At 42.8% G+C, this 21,266-nt stretch overlaps 1 protein-coding gene across 2 annotated transcripts in view; it reads right to left on the bottom strand.

Annotated features, from left to right (window-relative positions):
• Positions 1-10,103: 10,103 nt before the first annotated feature.
• Positions 10,104-21,266, bottom strand: part of cyth1a (cytohesin 1a) — a 31,842-nt gene continuing 20,679 nt past the window's right edge. For both annotated transcript variants that reach the window (XM_080511463.1, XM_080511464.1), the window contains exons 3-13: positions 21,073-21,137; positions 19,785-19,851; positions 19,584-19,702; positions 18,314-18,394; positions 18,044-18,156; positions 17,184-17,332; positions 16,992-17,103; positions 13,588-13,664; positions 13,441-13,509; positions 13,157-13,311; positions 10,104-12,005 (exon numbers count right to left, since the gene is read on the bottom strand). In XM_080511463.1, the coding sequence (XP_080367589.1) occupies positions 11,927-12,005; positions 13,157-13,311; positions 13,441-13,509; positions 13,588-13,664; positions 16,992-17,103; positions 17,184-17,332; positions 18,044-18,156; positions 18,314-18,394; positions 19,584-19,702; positions 19,785-19,851; positions 21,073-21,137 (1,086 nt within the window). In that variant the 3' untranslated portion in view covers positions 10,104-11,926. The remainder of the gene's footprint in view (positions 12,006-13,156; positions 13,312-13,440; positions 13,510-13,587; positions 13,665-16,991; positions 17,104-17,183; positions 17,333-18,043; positions 18,157-18,313; positions 18,395-19,583; positions 19,703-19,784; positions 19,852-21,072; positions 21,138-21,266) is intronic.

Raw genomic sequence — 21,266 nt, 5'->3', positions numbered from 1 at the left:
AATAAAAACATTGAGAACTGTAACTGTCATAACTTTTACCCCAAAGTTTTTGTACAAAAGCTTATTTTAGAATTGTATTTTTGTCTGCGGATCACTGTAGTGGTTACCTCTATTGCCTCGCTATGAAAAGGTTGCAGGGTTCAGTCCAGGTTGCACTCGATGGCCCTTCTCTGCACAGTTTGCATGTTTTTCCAATGCGTCTGTGGGTTTTCCCCAGTTTGAGCTCACAGTCCAGACAGTTTGGGAATTAATGATAATAAATTGCCCGTAGTTGTGCGCGTGAACATTTCTAACCGTCTGTTTCTAAGGAACTTCTAAGTTCCTTCGAAGATGGATGAAAGGACAGACTGTACTGTAAGTATTTCTATATAATCTGCAACTGTTAGAACAGATACACCAATGATTTTGCACTAAAACTTATTTTATGACTTTGTTACTGTAATCTGTTCACGCAGTAAAATCATCTGCTTATTACAGGATGTTGAACAAGTCCATGCTACATTTTGTTCTTTTTTTTTTTTTTCTTCAAATCATTAGTTTATTTTTCGGAAATAGAAGGGAAATGAATTCATGCCAAACCATTAGTCAACCTGATTCCTGTCATATCAGGATCATTGTCATGTGCAGTCACACTTCCCGGACCTACCTGCACTCCTCCCTCATTTAATGTCACTGTGTTTGCTTTCGGCCAACCATTTTTTTATACCAGTGCGTTACAGTAATACTTCCTTGTTGGTTGAGTCGGCCGGTTATCAATTGTACAGTAGTCATTTCCTGGTAACTGTGTGTGTGTGTGTGTGTGTGTGTGTGTGTGTGTGTGTGTGTGTGTGTGTGTGTGTGTGTGTGTGTGTGTGTGTGTGTGTGCGTGTGTGTGTGTGTTTGTTGCCAATCAATGTCGTCCTTTGTGTGCAAGTCTCATGGAAAGTGCCATTTGTGACCATCACAGTGGAGAATGCCAAAAATCTAAGTGGCGGCACAGTTTTCCACGGAACGACATCACTGAAAATACATTTACGTGCTTTGTGTTCGCGGCAAACAATGTGGAGAAGTCTCATCCCACGGAGATGTCAGGAATTCACTTCAGCACATTTTGTTGTTGAATGTCAGGTATGTTGCTCTTCGTGTCTATAGCATATTATGGAAACTTAGCAAATGTATTTCATAACAAATATAAAGCAGAGATAATAAATCAATACAAGTTTTATGTAGTAGTTTTAAGTTTTAAGTATAAAAGTTTTAAGTCATACACTTATTCTGTAAATAGTATATAGCATTAGTAAGTACATGTGTTATTTCAAAATGTGCACAGTGCACTGTTTGTTTTCAGCCTGTTGAACTGTGTCAAAGTTCAGCTTAAAAAAAGGCAAAAGAGAGCCTGGTTCAGCTGGTTCCTACAAATGTCAAATTAGTTTTTTGTATTTTTTTTTTTTTAAGTGTGAGCGTAGTAAGAATGTTGCATCCAGTGCAACATGCAGCGGTTTGCATGCTCCCTGCCTATCACATGAGAACTATTTATGTCTGTCAGGCATCTTCTGGGAAGTGCTAAAAGCAGGACACAGAGCCATTAACTTGTACTCTTCATGCCCACAAAAAAAAAACCCCACTCACTGTGACACTTTACAGTCACAGATATTTTCACTGTGCATGCGGCTTGTTCAGTTAATTTTCACAGACTTGTCTTCAACAGTAACATAATGGGTTGATTATTAGCTTTCAAATAGAAAAGAAACAAGCAGCTTACTTATTCACAAAGGCTGCTTTTGTCAATCGATGATTATATTGATTTATTTAATGGCACACTTGACATGGTTAAAAACCAATCCCGCCAAACAAATGATGGGCAGGCTGTTAACTCCAGGCACTGCCCAAGTATAAACACAGCACCACAGTGTTGTCCTTTTCAATGGGACCAGTGCCAGGTTGTCTGCTCTTCTCAGAATTTGTGCTCATTCACTGCTGGCACGTGTCCAGAAACTATTTTCTCTTCTCAGCCTTCATTTTCCTGGCATGAGACCACGAGAGGAATGTCCTGACTGTTGTGACAAGTTTTACTTGAATTGACTACTTAGGTCAAGTCAGTTACCAACACTGGAGCCATGTGACAGTGAGCTGGGAGCTTCAGGTGGGTCCTTTTCTTGTTTTGTTTTGTTCCAGGCTGACGTATTACTGATGTCAGTTCTAAATGCTGTCAAGCATTGTGCGAAGCTCTCACTCGCCATTGCATCGTAAAAAATATTAATAAAACTTCTAATAAATATCCACACAATATGAACACATACACTATGTTCTTTTTATACATTAAAAACGTTAGAAAATGTGACGATTGACTGTTAAAAATAGTCTCGTTCTTGTTTTGCACGAAGTGTGACAGCTGCAATGAAAACAATGTCGCAGAAGGGACATGTCCTACCTAATACGAATGATAAAAATGGAAAATAACAACTTCATATACAGATCATCTCAAAAAGAAAAAAATATTGAACCCAGCCCACAAGAAGAGAAACAAGCACATTTCCACTTCATCGTCCTCACCAACCTTCATTTCATCTCTGCCGGGTGGCCTCACAGGTTTTACTCATTGCACCCCCACATCTAGAAAAATAGTTCTAAATGCCCCCAAGTGACCTGAGTTCTCTTCTCCTCATTAAACGCCCGTAGAAATGGATCCGGTCTGGGAACGTGTGATTGAGCCAGTGTGACCGCACACAGGCCCACCGACAAGGCAGCGGTTTAAAAAGAAATGCAAATGTGACAAATGGCATCAGGCCAGTCATCCAGCGTGTCATTATTTTCCACCGTACGTCACAGTGCTCTAGATGTGGCCGTGAAGCACATGGCACCTCCACATTTACTGGAAACCTAAATTTGAAACGATTAAAGCGCCTCTCTCAGATCATCCACAGGAGGGACGTGGACTTATTCTTCACCTTCCTGCTTTTATGGAAGCAAAAGCACAGAGAAAACATTCATTACTTTTCTTTAAAAAGAAAAAAAAATAATTGTGCTCCAGCTGCACATACCAACTACTGCTTTTAAGTTGAATTCTGGACTTCCTCTTTTCAATTCTAAGAATCCATCTTGTGCTTCTTGTGCGAGGTTTTACATTTAGTGTGTGACTATTGCATCTGCTGCTGCGTCCTATAAAGCCGCCGCCACACACTTTGAAAGCTTCTGTTTTTACACTTTACACAAGTGAAGGTATAACTGCAAACACCCCGAATAAACCGCGGGAGGCGCCTGCACTCTGCAACTGTTTGATCGCTGCACATGAGGTCATGCCACCATGAGTGTGTGAGCGGAGGCTGCAGAGTGCGCGGGCCAGCGGCCAGATCATGATGAGCCGCCTCCAACATCCAGATTACATCAAGGCAGATAATACGATTGATCTGACGCTTCCCGCCTATCTCGGTTTGGCCGCCGCCGTCCGTTTATCAGTATCATATGCTGGGAGACAAAGGGAGCCAGTGACATAATCGGGATCCTCAAAATGGAGCTTGATTCCCACAAATCCCTGAAATAGCCGGCTGATGTCACTTTTGGCGCATGGTAATAAATCTGTCTGCGCTCTAAAAGCAGGCTAGCGTCGATAAAACGCGAAGTGAGAACACTCTTTCTTTGCAGCACGTGTGCTCAAATCAGGGGGTCGCGCTGGCAAAATTTGTGCGTCCAACACATGAATAGTTTGGCCCCTTGGTGCATCAACACGTCCGAAAAACAAACTCTCACGCTTCCTCTGCAACACAATAGTAATCCGACCCCGAGCTATGCTGGTAAGCCAGACATTTCCGGGTACATTCGCGTGTGCGTAGAACGTTTTTGCACGCGGGTTTTGCGCGTGCTGTTCGGATGAGATTGCTGATAGTCGCCTTTGATACGAGTCCGGCACACGGCAGGGACATCGAGGAGGTTCACCTGAGAGAGAAAACAGGTAACCTCGAGAGTCCCCACATCCATCACACCACCACTTTCCACTCACTGATAAAAACGCCTCGTTTCCTTCATCTCTGATGGTGCTGAAAGGCTCTGACTCACTTACACGGATGGGGATTCTACCCAGGATGCATCAGTCGCCCATAAGGGTAAAAAAAAGAAAAAAAGGAAAAAAAAAGCTTTGATCCTCTCTATTCCCCTGGACAGTAAGTGCATCCATATGAGTGTGTGACGAGGCCTTCAGTGACCTTGCATGAAAAGTGTTCATGTCAGAAACAATGAAGTGACACAATAGGTCATACAAGCTCCTGGTTACATCGAATATAGCCTGTTGTTTCCCAGTGCAGGTGCCTTCCTGTTATTATAGTGAAGTCACTCTTTTATCTTCTCGATCATCGGCTGTGAGTTTTTATCGTTGAGAATAGAAATTGCAGCTGCATAATCAACCAGTATCAATGCTTTTCTTGTGTTTCCTCTGCTACTCGCTCTTTGTTTCATAGCAGTGATCCTCTCAGCCCGCCCCGCATCACAGAAATGCAACTCCTACACTTCAAGGCTTCGAGGTTTGTGGCCTTTAAAAAAAAAAAAAATACAACAGCTAATAGAGGCAGAACAGAGGGAGGGTTTGTCCTCTCTACGTTTTCCAGATCAGATGTTACAGAAGGGCTGAATGAGAGTTTTTTTGTTGTTGTTTTTGTACTTTGATTGGTTCTTACTCTTAAATGGAGCAGGGTTTTTATTGTTTATCAGAGTAATAAGAGAATAAGAGTAAGCTCATCCTGGATCAGCAAAAAGCTCCACACTGAATTTCCCCATCTCGCAAGCTATATCCTTTTGTCCACTTCTCACTGGGCACTCCCTGTAGACAGGAAATTCTTCTGGACTTGTGCCAAACCAAGGCCTCCTTTTCCCTCTTTTTCCTGTTCTTGACTGAAAATCTTGGAAGGATCGGTACAGTGTGTCCCAACCCTCATCATGCACATAAACAAACAGCCAGCCTGTTCCAGAAATCGCTCCGGTTTATCTAGGAGATCTCCACGGAGATTTCAGCGAAGCTATTCACTTGTAATCATTAAGCCTGTCAAGAGAGCCGCAGTCGCCACGAGACATGAAACAACTTGCTTTATTAAGACGTTACCATTTTTTTTTTTGAAATTGCAGAAATCCCACAAGAAAAATGTACTTCTTTTCACACCACATTAGAAAAAGAAAAAAGAAAAAAAAGATTTCCCAGAATGTGAACCACCCACAGTTACACGAATGCACAGAAAAATCCCACATTCCCATTTTCCCACTGGAACAAACAACCCAGTGTGCTGTTCACACAGTCACTCCGAAACCCTTGTCAGCAGGTTCAGAACTAAAAAAAAAAAGAAGAAATTGCATAGAAGAAAGAAAGTCTTATTTCCTGTAAATCAAATCAATGTGGCACCCAGACAGTGTCTCGGTCTGAACTCAATTCTACTCAGTTAAGATTCAATTCCTTCAACTGATAGCATTCAGGAACAAATACTTAGACTTTGTTTTGATGGTGGCCGCATCCTTTTTTTCCAGTTTGAATCTGGCAGTGCCGGTAAACCTGATACTGGCGGCTGAACTACACGCAGCCTCTTTTATTCTAGTTGAGTGCTCACACTTGTTTGGATCAGACTCATAAATCCACATAGTGCAGCTGTTTCAGCAGGAGTGACAGTAAGAAATGATTGGCGCGCGGATTGCTGCTTGTTCGCATTTATTTCCTTGACTCGCTTCAATTGGGTCACTGTGTCACTCGTCACAAAAGTCTCATTTTACACGGAAACACTGGCCTACTTTCAGGAAAGTGTAGACTGTAGATAGATAGATAGATAGATAGATAGATAGATAGATAGATAGATAGATAGATAGATAGATAGATAGATAGATAGATAGATAGATACTATTAGACAAAATGCAACTCTTTTCAGAAGATATCTGCACTTGTTTGTACCTATCTGAGCACATTGAGCCCTGAACTGAAATTTGTAACAAAACATTTTTTTTCAATCAACATGTGATACCTAAATGGCCATTTTGCAGTTTAGCGAAATAAATGAATCACAAAGTCATCACTCCAGATAAACTCCCTCCAATAATATCAAGCCAAATCTTATTATTCTTCACGACCACGGCCATAAAAATGATTATCTATAACTGGCTGGTGCACAGCTGGCACTACTGCAAAGATAGTGCTTGTATGCTTTGGTGTGTAAAAGTCAGACAGGGAGTGAGATATGAGCACTGAGATAGTAGAATGTGGAAGGGAGGGTAGGGCCAAGCTTTGTTGTGGCAGCCTTTTAACTCCCTTTCTCTGAAATCCTGCCCCGAGGATAAGTTTTATGTCCCTTAGAAAACACGAGATTCCTGAAGTGATCCAAGCAGGATTTCTTCTTCCAGGAACACGCTGGTGCATCTGTCAGCACATGAGTTGCATGTTCACCTAAAATGCTTCAAGATGCAAAAAGTGAGAACCTTGTTTTGTTTTGTTTTTTGGGGTTTGGTTATGAGCTCCGATGTGTCCGAACAAGATGTGCTTTCTGTATGCACGGTTGTCCTGTTCCACCTCTGATAGAAAACGTTTGTTTTTTCACCCTTGAGAGGAAACTTAGCAAAATACATGAAATTGGATTATTCAATCTTAGAGTGAGATTAAATAATATTTCACGAATGAACACCTTTAAATAGAATTATATAGAAGATGTGTTGCTTAAAGAAATGTGAAACCTCCTAAAATCACACACACTGAACCCATAATCGCATTAAGAATTGATTGAATTGAATGATTTCTACTGGATTTGTGTAAAACATCAACAAAATGCTACTGACTTTGAAATAATTAGCAGGAGTAATACTTCTAAGGAGCATTGTCTTGAAATAAATGGACACTTGCTCATGTAAATCTTTAAGATGAATGCATCAACCAGGTGAAATTAAGTCGTACTTTACAAAAGCAAGAGGCAAGCCATCAAGAGCAGACATCTCACTCTTTCGCTAAATAATACAATTATAAATGATTGACGTTAAAGTTTTTCATTTGAAAGAACCACAAGAAATGTAAAAAATAGTAATAATAAAGCGAAGAGTGAGGTAGCCTTGACAGCTTTGTGTTTGAGAGCAACGCTTAACATGATTGACAGCTTTTAGTCCTAAAATACTGTCCTTCAAGTGCACTGAACTGATGAAAACTGTGAAAAAAAATAAAAATAAAAGCAGCTGCTTTGTTTGAAAACCTTTGAAAAAAGACTGTGTTGTATTTTTCATTGCGTGACCGTGTTTTTGCATGTGTAACATTCTTCGCCTGCATGAGTACATACAAGAAAAGGCCATCCTCATGCCTGCTGAGGTCAGGCCCGGGCACCGTGGGGTGCACCCTTCTCCCCGTCGCGGTGGGGCGAGAGGCTACAGGCAAGAGGGGAGGGGGGGGGAAGGGGGGGGGGGGGGGGGGGGGGGGCTGCGGTGCTTCTGGGAAACAGTCTGGGCCTAATTGGAGCCTGACTGGTCTCACATGTCTCCACTTACTGGAGGAGACGGAGGATCCCGCTGCACAAGCCGAAGAGAGCTTGTACAACCCCCCCCCCCCCACACACACACACACACACACACACACACACCACCACCTCCCCCCCTCCATCAGTGTTCACCACAGAGTGAATCAACTGACTGACATGACAGCAGAACTGAGTGCAGACAGGTTTAGCTGCACTCTTACTTCCAGCGTTTTTTTTTTTTTTTTTTTAATAAGAAAATGCTAATCCACCAAAGAACAGTTTGTTCCAAGATCTCCTTTCAGTGTGTGTGTGTGTGTGTGTGTGTGTGTGTGTGTGTGTGTGTGTGTGTGTGTGTGTGTGTGTGTGTGTGTGTGTGTGTGTGTGTGTGTGTGTGTGTGTGTGTGTGTGTGTGTGTGTGTGTGTGTGTGTGTGTGTGATGTGATCCCTCCTCCAATTGTTCAGCTCTGCACTCATTCTGGCTTTCAGGACTGGTGAAACATCTATTCCTCCTGCGCAGGATGTCATATCCTCTTTCTCACACACACAAACCTAAATTGAAAAAAAGAAAAGTTTTTTTTTTGTAGTTGTTTTTTTTTTTTTTTCATGGTTCTGCTCACTTGAGCTGCAGCAGTGCAAAGTGAAACAGCAGAGGATCAAAAACAAAGACTCTGCTACCACTTCTCAACCACCACACCTTAGCTTTTTTTCATCTTCTTCTTTTTCTTCTTCTTCTTCTTCTTCTTCTGACTGTGGAAACTTGCCTCTCATTTCCCATCAGTCACGTTCACAACCTTGGCCCTCGCTCTGTAATTCTCAAAAAAAACCAAAAAAAAAACGACACCATCGCCCTGTTTTACAGCAGAAATGCAAATATCCTCATTTGAATGCAGTGATGAGAACATGATTACAGGCAATTTCCCATCCATCCATCCTTTTTTTGTGTGTGTGTGCAATAAACACTTCATTGATTTTCTCAGCTTATACACAGATGCAAATTGGGAATCTTGTTTTTCAAAATGCTTCGCTATCATGAGCTTTTAGCACACATCTGGAACAAATTGGTTCATAATGTGTATTCATGTTTTCATAAAACACTCCAGGCCATGGCCAAAGGAAATACCAGTCGAATAAGCATTGCTTATATATTCTTGCTTTTCAGAATAGTGCTAACACACACAAAAAGAATGTTTCACATATGTAAAGAGCTTTTGAGAGCAATTCTCCTTGGTGATTTTAACTGCTTGGTGCTCTGTTTTAATTGGAATAAAACAAAGTATTCTTGAACAATAAAACACTGATTAATCTCATATTTGACATCACTTTCTTTCTATCACCTGCTTGACATGAACCAAAAACCTGCTCTACAATGATTTGCACTGACTACAAGCATGGATTTTCTGTGAATGATCTGCTTCACTGTCTTTGCAGCTGCAATTATTGTGTCTCTGCTTTGTAAATGTCGGTTTCGTCAGCGGGTACGACCGTCGGTTTTGTTCATAATCAATGAAATCACTCGTAACATCTGAGGAATGGTTAGTAGTATACATTAACAGAAATCAAAGGGCCCATGATGTTGTATGACTTCATGCTTCCTCTCTGTCGGTCTCTCTCACACACACACACACACACACACACACACACACACACACACACACACACACACACACACACACACACACACACACACACACAATGATGCCTTGCCGTTTCCCGTGTGCCCGTTACATTGAGAAAGTCATTGCTATTGATCCTTCTTCCAGGCATCATTTAATATGATACATATTCACTTGTAAATATTGACCTTTCCCTGCGGCCTCGACATCTGTGCCATAAATACTTTGAAAACGGGCTCGTGAAAAGATGTGAAATCCTGTGAAGCTGTAAATAAAAGCTTCATTCAAACCATAACTTGGAGAGGTTTGTTGTTTTTGTCACCGAGGGCAATGGAAGCTGTAGAAATGCACGCTTTGGAAGTAGGGGTGTCTAATTCAAACTTCCAATTAGGGAGGCAATACTCTTTGAGGGTAGTTTAAAAAATATTTCATTTCTTAAAATGTCATTTTATCTCAAATGCGAATACCATTTAATAACACAAGCTTGTCTACAGATCTGATAGTGCTTTCCCTTCATTTTTAATTATTGTTTTGAAGCCTTTCTATCAAGAAATTGGTACTTTAATAGAAATATCCATGACAGCACAACATTTTCTGATATCCTTAAATATTTAATAAAATACAAACCAAAATGCGTTAAGATGAAGTTGCCAGAATTAAGGGAGTTTGATACGAACACACCAAATGCATAATTTAATTCCATGGCTGCGCTCAAGCTGAAGCAACATTTAGTATTCATTAACATGCGGCGAGTTGGCCAGTTTCAACCGCTGATTAAATTCATGATTGATTTGGAGAAAGCACAACGATAGTACGGTAGTGAACATTTAGGTCAAACTTATTGCATGCTGCAGTACTAACACGAACAAATACTGCCATCTGCTGGAGTCAATTTAAAACTGCAACCAGTCGCGGCTGGGTGACGCAGGAAACAACGAATCTTCCACTTAAGTCACAAATTACCTTCAAATGCATCGGTTTTCTTTTTGCATGTGCTAACCGCTATACAATTCATTGATTTAAAGAAAAAACGTAACAAAACAGAACGATGTGACAAACTTATCTTTATTTCAGCTTGATTAAATGGCATTGATAAAAACCCAAAAATCAAACATTAACAGCATACAAAAAAGAAACTAATGAGAAACTGAGGACAAAATTCCCACTATACATTTATATATGTACAACTCTGATAAATAAACCAATACTGTCAAGATTCATGATTGTTTTGCATTTTGCAGAGTCCTCTTAAGAGAGCTGTGCTGGGAGGAGAGAGGAAGGGAAACAGAGTAGAGGTCAAGGATAGCAGGAGGAGACGACGACGACACATGAAAAGAAACTCATCGGCGTGCAGCTCAGTCCGCGTTGGCTAAAAATGTACCTCAAGCGCAGATTTTTGCCTTGTGATGCGTCACGGCTGCACCGATCCGCCTCCCCGGGCCGAGGTCTTTTGGTTCACTGCGTTACATTCCTGGCACAAATAAAGTAGTTCTGTACTGTATCACAAGGGATCCTGAGACAGAGACGAGACATTTCCTCTCCGGGCATTAGAACAACCATCCACATTTTAATTGTGCTCCTTTAAAGCCTTTACAACAATTTGTCATAAATTATGTCCTATACATAAACGGTATGACACATGCAGTATTGTACAGTGATCAGTGAGGTTGGGTCGAAGGCTAAAATGATTTCTGCTTAAATAGGTAAACTCTCTACAAAGAACAAGTGCATGAAAGATAAGAAATGAGAAAAAAAAAATCTATGCTTTCGTTAGGAAAAAAAGAAGAAAAAAAAAACTATATTATTGTCGCTAACCAGCAGCATTTCTCATCAAATTCGATCTAGAGCGGCGCCAGGCACTGTGCAGCAGGAAAGAAACTCTCGTAACATTTCCATTACATACGTGTGATACAGAGAGGAGGAGTGGTCTTGTGTTCCGAGACAAGGCGAGAGAATTATGGGAAAATTGCAAACGGTGTACGAGCCGAGAAGCCTGCAGTGACAGACGCCAAGAACCTTTAAAAACACCCAATATCCAGAATGCATCCCTCGGGCCGCGGAGGGTCCGAGACCCTGTCCAGACCTGCAGCTTCACATTTACAAAAACAGTTCAGTCTGGTACTTTCATTCCTTGTGAACGAGATTCCAAGTCATTGATTTCACGTCGATACAACAATCTCCTGAGTGGCAACTTCTTTTTTAAAAACACCTTTTTTTTTTTGTTGTATTTCATATTTTTTTTCTATAAAATGGCTAACAGGTGGCAGAACGTACTGCAGTTTCTGCGGTGAGACTTTTGTTGTTGTTTTTAAAGAGCAAACAAACAGAGAAAACTGGAATTGACAAAAGCTGTAAAAATAGACACAAATTAGCAAAACATTTTAAAGCCCGTCTGAAAAGTCCGTCTCTACGTTTCGTTCAGACTGAGGAATATTTTTGGTTGGGGTGCCACACGTGGTCAGACCTGCTGAGTTAAAACGATGTGTGTGTGTGTGGGGGGGGGGGGGCTGCATGAGTGTATGCATGTTGTATGTGGAGTGTGTGTGTGGGATTTTTCGGAGCCACACAGAGAGAGACGCCCTTCTGGCCTCGGTCTGAGCGAACATACAAAGCTGAGAGAGAAAGAAGAGACATTCAGACGGATGGTTCAGCAGGAGGCTTCGGCCTCCTCTCTTATCTAAAAATCCCAGCATGCTTCCTGTGTTTCCGGCTAGTGGGGATCCAAAGTCAGACCCGGGCATGTATCCTGGAGAAATCCCGTCGGAGGGGCTCCCGAGACCTCTGCGCCGACCTGGAAAGTGTGAGCGAACCCCCAGGACCCCCCCCCACCCCCACCCCCGGCTCTGTCAAGTGCAATGTGAGCGCAGCTGAGCAGCTCTAGTGTCTCTTCATGGACGACACCTTCTTCTTCCGGGCTGCCAGCATCTCGTAGAAGGGGTCTCTGCTGATGGCGGCCCTACGGGAAGACACACAGGAAATGTCAGTAAAAGCTTCACGAGTACAAACTGGACTGATGAGCGCTGTAGCGTACGACTCACTGCAGCTGAAACTTATAATCCAGTTTGTATTGTGAAAACAAATCAAACAATCAACGGGATAGATGATCCTGAAATATCCAGGTCATCTGATAACTTTATGCATGGTGCAAATTTGCTACAATGTTGCAGTCCTCCCCCAGAGATCAAAAACCAGCAACAACACAATTTATATTTCTGAAATGTAGCTGAAGCACTGTGCAGATATAATCTCAAACATATATATATATATTTCCCCCCCAAATGGTCATGTTTATTTTTGATTAATAAATATCTTCATGTCAATAAGAAACTCATTTGATAAAACAGTTAATATGAAACCTACTGTCTATATTGAATCCTGTCCTTTATGTGTATGTTGATATTTCCACATCTACATCATCAACATGTGGTTCAGGGGTGTCAAATTGGAAATAGCTCAGGGGCCTCACGCGGCCTAGTTTCGTGGAAAATTGGGTAAAAAAAAAAAAAAAAACCTTAATAACCTCCATTTACATTACTTTCGGCACGCAGTAGTGCCATGCGGAAAATATTCACGATACAGTGATAGGAAGAGCATAAAATAAAGAAGATTTACGACTGCTCTTCTAGGTACACAGTTTCTCTTCGGCCTTCAGTTTAAAAAGCCTGTGGTTTCTCAAACGGCGATATTTCTGCAGAGATCAGCCTGTTTGGATCCAACATTCTATTACCAAAAAGGTCAAAACATTAAATCTGCATTATTCTGGTCATTTCTGCCAACTGTTGTCGAGTTATACATCTCAATAGTGCCTCGTCTCCAGTCGTATTGAAATGTTACAGTACATTCCAAATAAATAATCAATCAATCAACAAGCAAACACAAAAACTTTACATAAAGGGGCCGATGTTCATTATCGGATTGCGTTGCTGTCTATTCGTCAATAAACTCATCAGGTTTTCAGGTTGCACAACATCAACAGCTCCAAACTACTGCAGTAGTTTTTCTCTGTGGCCTGTAGGGTACAGGATCAATGATTGCAGTGAGTCAAGACTCGCTGTAAATAAATATATATATATATGCATATATAGCATGAAGGTAAAAATCCTTTACTTGATGCTGTTCATCCATTCCTCTTTTTCCTCGGCAGTCGGGGCAGAGATACGGTAGAAGGTGTGGTTCCCTTCCACAACTCGGCCATCAGCTTCAGTCTTGCAGGCTTTGATCACCTGGTCTTTGTTGTCAGGGATGAAGAGCTCAAAGCAGTTCTACAGATGTGACAGAGGCAGAGGTTAGAAGTTACACAAGGAATAATGTTGTGCCAATGAAATTCTATGCACCCATTTCTCACAGGTCTGCAGTTCAGACAGTTCACCAGTAGAGGGAGCTGTACTTACAGGTTTCTTATCCTCCACCTCCTTGATGCTGAGATTCTCCAGTGGGATGATTCCTCGAGGCTCTTTGTCCTGCGCGGATTCAAAGTGTGTGTGAGTGACGGAGTCCACCGGGGGAAAGCTGCGACTGTGGAGCTGATGTGTACTCACTGTGGTGTACTCGAAGTAGTACAGGCAGTTATCGGTGAGGATGAACCACCTCCTCTTCCAGGTCTTAACTCTTCCCCCTGTGGAGCAAGCGGCCAGAATCAGAGCGGCTCAACGCGAGGCGGAGACGAGGGGAGAGAAACGAGCACCAAAGCACCAAATCGAGCAGCAGACAGGCAGACGGATGTATGGGCAGACAGACAGATGACGGCTCCACTTTTACCCACGGCTTCCTGCCATTTGCCCTGAAGCCCCCCCCGCACACCATGTGTTACGCTTCATCACAACATTAATTTACTTTGTTTTTCCACTTTCATTTTCCTTAAATGCACCACTTTAAGAAATAAAGGTGCTTTCATATATCATTTTAATTAAATTCTATCTCATTTGGAGTGGCTTTGTTACATCCTGACGCCACATAGGGTTGATGTCAGGAAGGTATTGTACAATGAAACGGCTCCAACTTACTCCTTGTGCTCTCCTGCTATCCTTGCTGACTCATCAGGATAAATCCAGAATCAATACAGAGTATTCACATTTATGAGCTGAACCTAATGAGCCAACTAAATCACGAGGCCAGGAGACGCCTCTATCTGTGGAAAGCACTCAAATTAGTATACGAGTGTGGTTTCTTCTTCTCTGTTGGTTAACTGTGTGCTTACTGATCTGCGGCTGACCTCTTGGCCCTCCCGTCACCCATACTTCCTGAGAGGAGAAACCTGATCACAGGAGCAGATGGCAGTCTCACTCTGGGAGGATTCAATGCCAACAAAGTGAGGGGGACAGGAACCCCAAGGCCCGGAGCAATGCTGCGCTTCTCTACAGGCATCTCGGGCTTGAATTTCCTGTTTGCACTCAGGTTAAGTCATGTCTTTAATCTATAGAGGCATGAGGCGGAGGGGGTCTTTCTAAACATGACATACGGGACTAAAACCTCGTCTAGACTCGGCAATCCCACCACCAATGTTAGTAACAAACTGCATTGTGAAACCCATTTCCCAACAGGCGAGGCTTTGAGGTTGTTTCTACAGACACGAAGAGCACACTGGCGTTATCATATGACAGCAGCAGTGCTGTATATGATACCCCATCTTATCACAGATGGGTCAAACACTTCGGTCTATGATTTTAGTATCTACAGACGCCACAGACGCGCTCCAACTGATAGACAGGGCTCCTCGCCACATCTTCACTCATCGGCATGTTGCAACAGAAAACAAAAGAAAAAGCAGACCAACAGATATAACACAGACGCGATGGCAGAATCACACAGCTGGAGGCCTGAGAGTTGATTGGGTTGCGATTGCTTTAGATTGCCAGTTCAGTTCCTGTCACTCAGAGAGAGAGAGAGAGGGGGAGGGGAAAAAAAAAAAGAAGAGGAATGACCTCTTCCCCTGCAAGAATGTCTGGGAGGAGGCAGGACGTCCGTCCCAGCAGACTGTTGCAGGGTTGTGTGGACGGTGCGAGACCGGAGTGGAGCTGAGTGGAGGGAGTCACTCATGCAAGATGGGACTGTGGGAGGCTGGGCATGTAGAGCTCAGGATTCAGCTTACCTTGATGCTAAATATAGTCTGTACTTTTAGAATTCTTTGGGTAACAAACGTAAATGTTACTGTTACTTAAATCCAATTAGGCATTTTTGCCTGAAACAAGCCGAACACACACTCCTAATAGACACTGAAATGAGCTTGAATCCCTTCCAAAAGACTCTGCTTGCCCATGCATCTCTCACAGCTGGATCCAGTCCGGTCCGGCACTGCAGCACCACAACAGACACCCTGAAGTTTCACTCGCTGCATGGAGTCAAGAGAGCAGAGCTCCACTGATGAAAAGGTGCAGTATTCTCTTTCCATGCAACCAGAGAGCAAACGACAACCAGCCAATGGGTGGATTTAGTTCATCATCAATTTTAAAAGTCAAAGCGGCGGCCCTTTGTAGTGCTCGCTGTATGGAAACAAAGGATAATGCAGCTTCCAAAATGGCAGGAGATCAAAGAGAGCGACCGCCACAGCATACAGAGGATAAAGGGTCAAATTGCTCGGTAGACTGGTCACAAAGCGTCGGCGCCCCGAGTCGAGCTCACCGGGGGTGGCAAACGCACCCAGCGGCCGCAAAATGAAGATAAAAGAGTGGACAAACCACCAACTCAATGAGAGAGAACGAACAAACATCTGAGGTTCAAATGAGTCAATGGAGAGACACAAACAAAAAAGATAAAAAAAAAAAAAAAAAAAAAAAATCTACAGACAAAAGTAAACACCCTGTATGGACGTAGGAAAAAAAAAATGAGAGAGAGAACGAAAGCATGGCAGACCACCGAAAGCACCTGAGAGCTGAGAGATGGACTAGCATTGGGGAAGAACAGGTGTACATACCTCCTGAGGAAAGACAACAGCCAAAATCATGGGTACAAACAAACAAACAAGGAGGAAAAGAAAACAAAAATAAAAATCAAATTAAATGATAAGGATTTATAGCACCACAGTCCTTTTAATTTGGTTCCAGTGAGACTTTGATGTACTGCTTCACAGCTTTCATGGATCGACACGTTTTCATTATCTATTCGCTCCACAAGAGGGAGTCGCAGCTGGCGTGGAACCATGACGGCCGCTGCAGAGCACTACATGAAAAGCCACCATCAATTTCTGTTTTAGAAAAGTTGTTAACCTTCCACCCCGATTGTTTTTTTTTTTTCTTTCAAAAATTTGCTGGTTAGGAGTCATGGGAGAAAAGGCAAAAATCTTCACTTCCCTGGTAAAGTCAGTTGTAAAGATTCACAGAGACTGGAGGATTTTATTTTTTTCCTTTTTACATTCAGGCGTTAGTAGTTTGTACTCATTGTGAATCTGTACAACACAGAGAGACCTCAGAGGAAAAAGAAGTTGAAGGTTCAGTGCATTCAGGGCTGTTTTTATTTATTTTTCCTACTAAAAAGACATTTCTAAAAAAACAAAACAAAACAAAAAAAAATACAAGTATTTGTTTGTTTTTAGAAATAAGCAATAAGAAAAAGTATGTGTCCGTTTCCTTCTGGGAGTTTCCACAATTTGACAATATGTGTGGCTAAAATCAACATTTTGAAAAAAAAAAAAAGAAGAAGCTTTTTTTCCCCTTTATGGTATTGCTTACTTATAAATAATTAATTAATTAAACTCAATAATGCATAGGCTTTCACATGTGGTGGTCTGATCTCAAGGCCACATTTATAATACATTAAAGAGGCCGGGATGTCTTCACATGTCCTGGGCTTGAGTGTGTGTGGACTTATTCACACATGCTCACAGGCACATACGGATTATCGATTCTGTGTCAGACACTAGCTATCAGCTTTACACCGACATAGACTAGGCTGGCAGAGCAGTCTTAATGATGAGAGTGGCTGATTGACTGCTCACATGGTCACTCACCCAGTTTTAGCAGCCAGCCCTCTCTGTCCGGGTTGAAGAAGGTGTGCGTGAGGTCGTTGCCGTCGTCCTCGGGTATTTTAAAGGGCTCGTTCTTGATGCTGTCGTACAGATTCTACAGTAATGACAGTTCGCGGTGAATATATATAAGCCACGAGGCTGCAGGGGATGAACAGTGGGGAACAAAGGGCTCACCCTGAGCAGGTCTTCAGGTAAGTCTCCTCCATCATTTATGCCTCTGTTCATGGAGATGAATCGCTCCACCGAAGGCTTGTCCTTCACATTTGGATTGTGGAGGCTGGTGTTGAGCATGATGATGGCAAACGATAGGATGTAACAGGTGTCTGTCACACACGCAGAGAAAGGAATGAGATTTAGAGAAAAGGTTGTCATTTGGAAATGAAAACGGAGTCACTGCACTGTGAGGACTGCTCAGACAGCAACACATAAGAGGAAGCGTCCTGAGCAAAGTGAGAGGGCAGGAGTGAACTTATGTGCGTGTCTGAGCCGGTAAATGTCCATGCGAGTTTCTCAATGTGCTCCCTAATGTGTGTTGAAGAGCTAAAAAAGATCACACGGCCTGCACCGGGCTGATGCTGCAGCACTTTATAAACCCTGTTAGGCTGTTGAGGAGTTACATGCATTATTCATCCATCTGCATCCATGTTAGAGGCCGTCGTCTGTCTGATGTTTGGGAAATAATGCTCCGAGCAGACACTTTTCCATGACATGGTTCACCTCTGCAGACTTTGTGTCTGCTCAATAAAGCCGTTTAGATAAGAGAGCCATCAACAGCCCATTAGATCCGAGAGCACTGTGGAAAATTATTTGCCTGTACATCCAATATAGCCTCCAGAGTTAGCCGTTTTCAATCTGAATGCACTCCTGAATAGTAATAGTATCAATCAACACAACAGTTAAAGTATTATCTAGGATTTGGAGGAAAAAAAAAAAAAAAACCTGAACTAAGTTAATTTAATCAAATTCTGATATGACAAAGTATATTTACTGCCAATTGACGACACATAAAGTGCCCTGTGTGGCAATTGTGATACCTGTGGACTGGAAAACGCCAGGGTTGCATTGGCAGTAGCGCTGAGCGAAGGCCTCCATCATGCGGTCGATCTTCTGGGCTTCTCCCGGCAGCCGAAAACTCCACAGGAACTGTCTGTGAAGGGAAACACCTCTGTATTTGGCAACATATTCACTTGCACAGTGAACTATCTGCTGATAACTGAAACCGGCTACCGTGTCAACAGCAACACTTGAAAAACGGTCAAATCACAGTTGATTTGAAAAACAAAAGATGTTGAAGATGGTCTTACCTGAGGGCCTGAACCAAGTTGAGGTCCGTAAACTCATGAAGCTCCACGAAAGCATGGAGGACTTGGATATTGAAATCGTCTCTGAAAAAAAAGAAAAGGTCCCTCATCAGTAAGAATGTGAAATGAGATATTCTGGATCAGGAAAATAAATCAGATACAATCAGAGTGCAATTAGCTGGGAGTGGTGGGAGATATTCACCCTCTGGTTTACCCATTTCCTCTTCTCAACTGTTATTCTACTAGATTTCCTAATGTGTTTCCCCGTCATTGTGCTCGAAGAGGGTCCACCAGCACATCGGACAAAATACTAATTTAAGTCCTCTAAAATTGAAGAGACTACATGCTAAATCTTATTTAGAGGATAAAAAAACCACTGGACCCTTCACTCACATGGTTTTGTATGAGAAGTTATTCCATGTTTTTAAGTTGTGATGTTTTCTTATCAAAGCTTCTCGCTACCTAGGACCGGGAAGATTCATGATGTGGCTGACGTGGGCCAGTGTGGACAGAGATAAATCAAATACGCCCATCAAACCCACGAGAGGAGAACCGAACCCCCCCCCCCCCCCCCCCACCTCCTATTTATCATCTATATCATGACATCATCTTCAACCTTTCTGCCCTTCGGGGTAACCGATCCGTCCTGTGGGACTATAGGGAGCCTCTTTGGAGATTAGTCACCATCATTTCAAGCGGACAAATGACCAATCATATCTCACAGCTCCTATACAACAATCGCTCCTCATCGCTGGACTTCGCGGCGGAGCGTCGCACTCAAACAGAAAGCATCCATCGGAGCACTCCATTCCCCCGACCAGACCATCAGACCACACCCCGACAGCAACAGCGTCTGCACGACAGTCCCCGAGCTGTGCACACGACTCGTCGCATCACTATTTCCTGTATCATGTGTTCACGCTCACACGGGGCCATCCCAGCTCTCCAGCTTAATCTTCAATTGCTCTTAAGGGCACGCATTCCTGCATTGTGAGGATCTCGATCACGTTACTCATGAGCGAGTGAGATAATGCAAGACAGATGGACGCGATCGAGTAGCGGACATTGTCTCGAGTGGAACCTAAATGTGGAACCAATAAAAGTGTGTTTGGGAAAGGATGGGTGTGGGCCTGACCGAGAGGAAACGGAGCAAGCAGGAAAATATGCACTCTCCATTTGATGCACTTATCAACCACATGGCTGGGTGCTGGTAATCAGGGTTACAGAATATGAGGGAGAGGGTGAGACGAAGAACCAGAATGTCTATTCCAACCTCTCTCCGAGGTAATCGCCGATGGCCGTCTTGTTGAGCCCCTCGCCTTTGTAGAGGAACTGAGCAATGTCGTCGCTGGTGTTCTTCAGCAAGTCATTCTCAATCAGGAAGCCGATGCCCTGAGGAACACGGCAGGTTACAGATCACATGTACAGAGCACTGTACAGCATGTTTAGAGCCACAGCAGCTCCTTAGTACTACCTTTTTGGGATCCATGTTGAACTTCTTACGGCCCATCGCCACCTGTTTATTCCTCTGCATATTTTTCCTGAGAAGTCAAAAGGCACACTTTTATTATTTATTCTCGTTAATGAAATGTTGTAAAAATAGAATATAGTCTTGGTGTGATAGCATGACTAAATTACAAGGTTATGTTGATTAAAATAGGAAAACAGACAAATATTTATTGTTAGTTTATGACAGAAAAAGATCTATCTGCAGTATGTTAACGCAGATAAAACTTGTGAAGTCAGTGTTTTGTATAAACTTCTCAAAATTAATTTAACAAAAGAAAACTACAGCCATGATGTCAGTCCACTGGGGTCTATGTGGTGTATCGTAGGTCAAGAGGTATGGATACTGAGCTCAGCAGTTAGCCTCTCATTCAATAAGAAAAAAAAAAAAGTGGTTGAAAGACAAACAACAGAGGCTCGATCAGACGTGCAAAGAAAAGGTATTATTTGATCTGTGAATTTCTGACTTCCCATTATTCATACAAAGCACATGGTGTCATCACAAATTGAATTTCCACCGTCGAACTTTTTCAGTGGGGATCAAATCACTACGGCAAATGTATGCAGTGCCTTTTCATTTAGAGGGGGCGGCCAGCCTTCTTCCTCAGTGGAGATGACAACGCATTGATCAGGCTAAAGGATGTTTAAAAGGTTAGGCTGCATATGGGAATGTCTCATTTCTCAGGCCTCGAGTAATTCAGAGGTCAGAGTGTACTCCGCATCGCCATGGTTACATCTTTATCCTCAGTTAATGTGATTCCTTGTTCCCGCTGCTGCACTCGCAACATTTGTTTGACACGACAATACAGAGGGACTATCTTACACAATTATGTACGGCGGGAAAATCTGATCACAACAAGGTGCTATAAATCTTAATGGGTTTTACAGGCATGAAAAGTGTGCTGCAGAAATTTTCGGGAGCTGATGGGATCCCTATCCACTTGAGTAGACTAAACCCGAGCAGCGCCTCTCCAGAGACCTTCCATTGTCTGCTTCTGCCCGTACACCCACTGCATTATTCAATGAGGCCTCCCATCATGGGGGTGTGCCTAATGAAACATTTAAGCCACCTTAAAAGCATAGCCAATTTGGGGAGGGGATTTGGTATGATGCGAGGCCCAACTTGGCCATCAAGCATGAATAATTGACAGCTTCATTTGCTAAGTTAATAGAAGGAAAGCAACAAGGCAACTTAGGCAAAACAGCGAGGGGAAATGTGTGGCCGGGGGTGGGAGAGTCTGGTCCTGGTTCTTTACCTCTCCTCCGTGGAACCCAGGTTCTCGATCTCAGTAGTCACTTCTGCTATCTCATCCTTCAGCCGCTGCGGGGAGAACAAATGGCACTTTTAAATATCAACATGACAACGACTTCACGCACCAATCTTCCCGACGCCACAGAGGAGTAAAGGTGTAACCGACACAAATTACATGCAAAGTGTTAGTATTAACAA

The sequence above is a fragment of the Blennius ocellaris genome (genome assembly GCF_963422515.1).
Source record: "Blennius ocellaris genome assembly, chromosome: 16".
NCBI classification, from domain to species: domain Eukaryota; kingdom Metazoa; phylum Chordata; class Actinopteri; order Blenniiformes; family Blenniidae; genus Blennius; species Blennius ocellaris.
The sequence above is the reverse complement of the archived record's forward strand: the minus strand, read 5'-3'. Positions and strand labels throughout refer to the sequence as shown.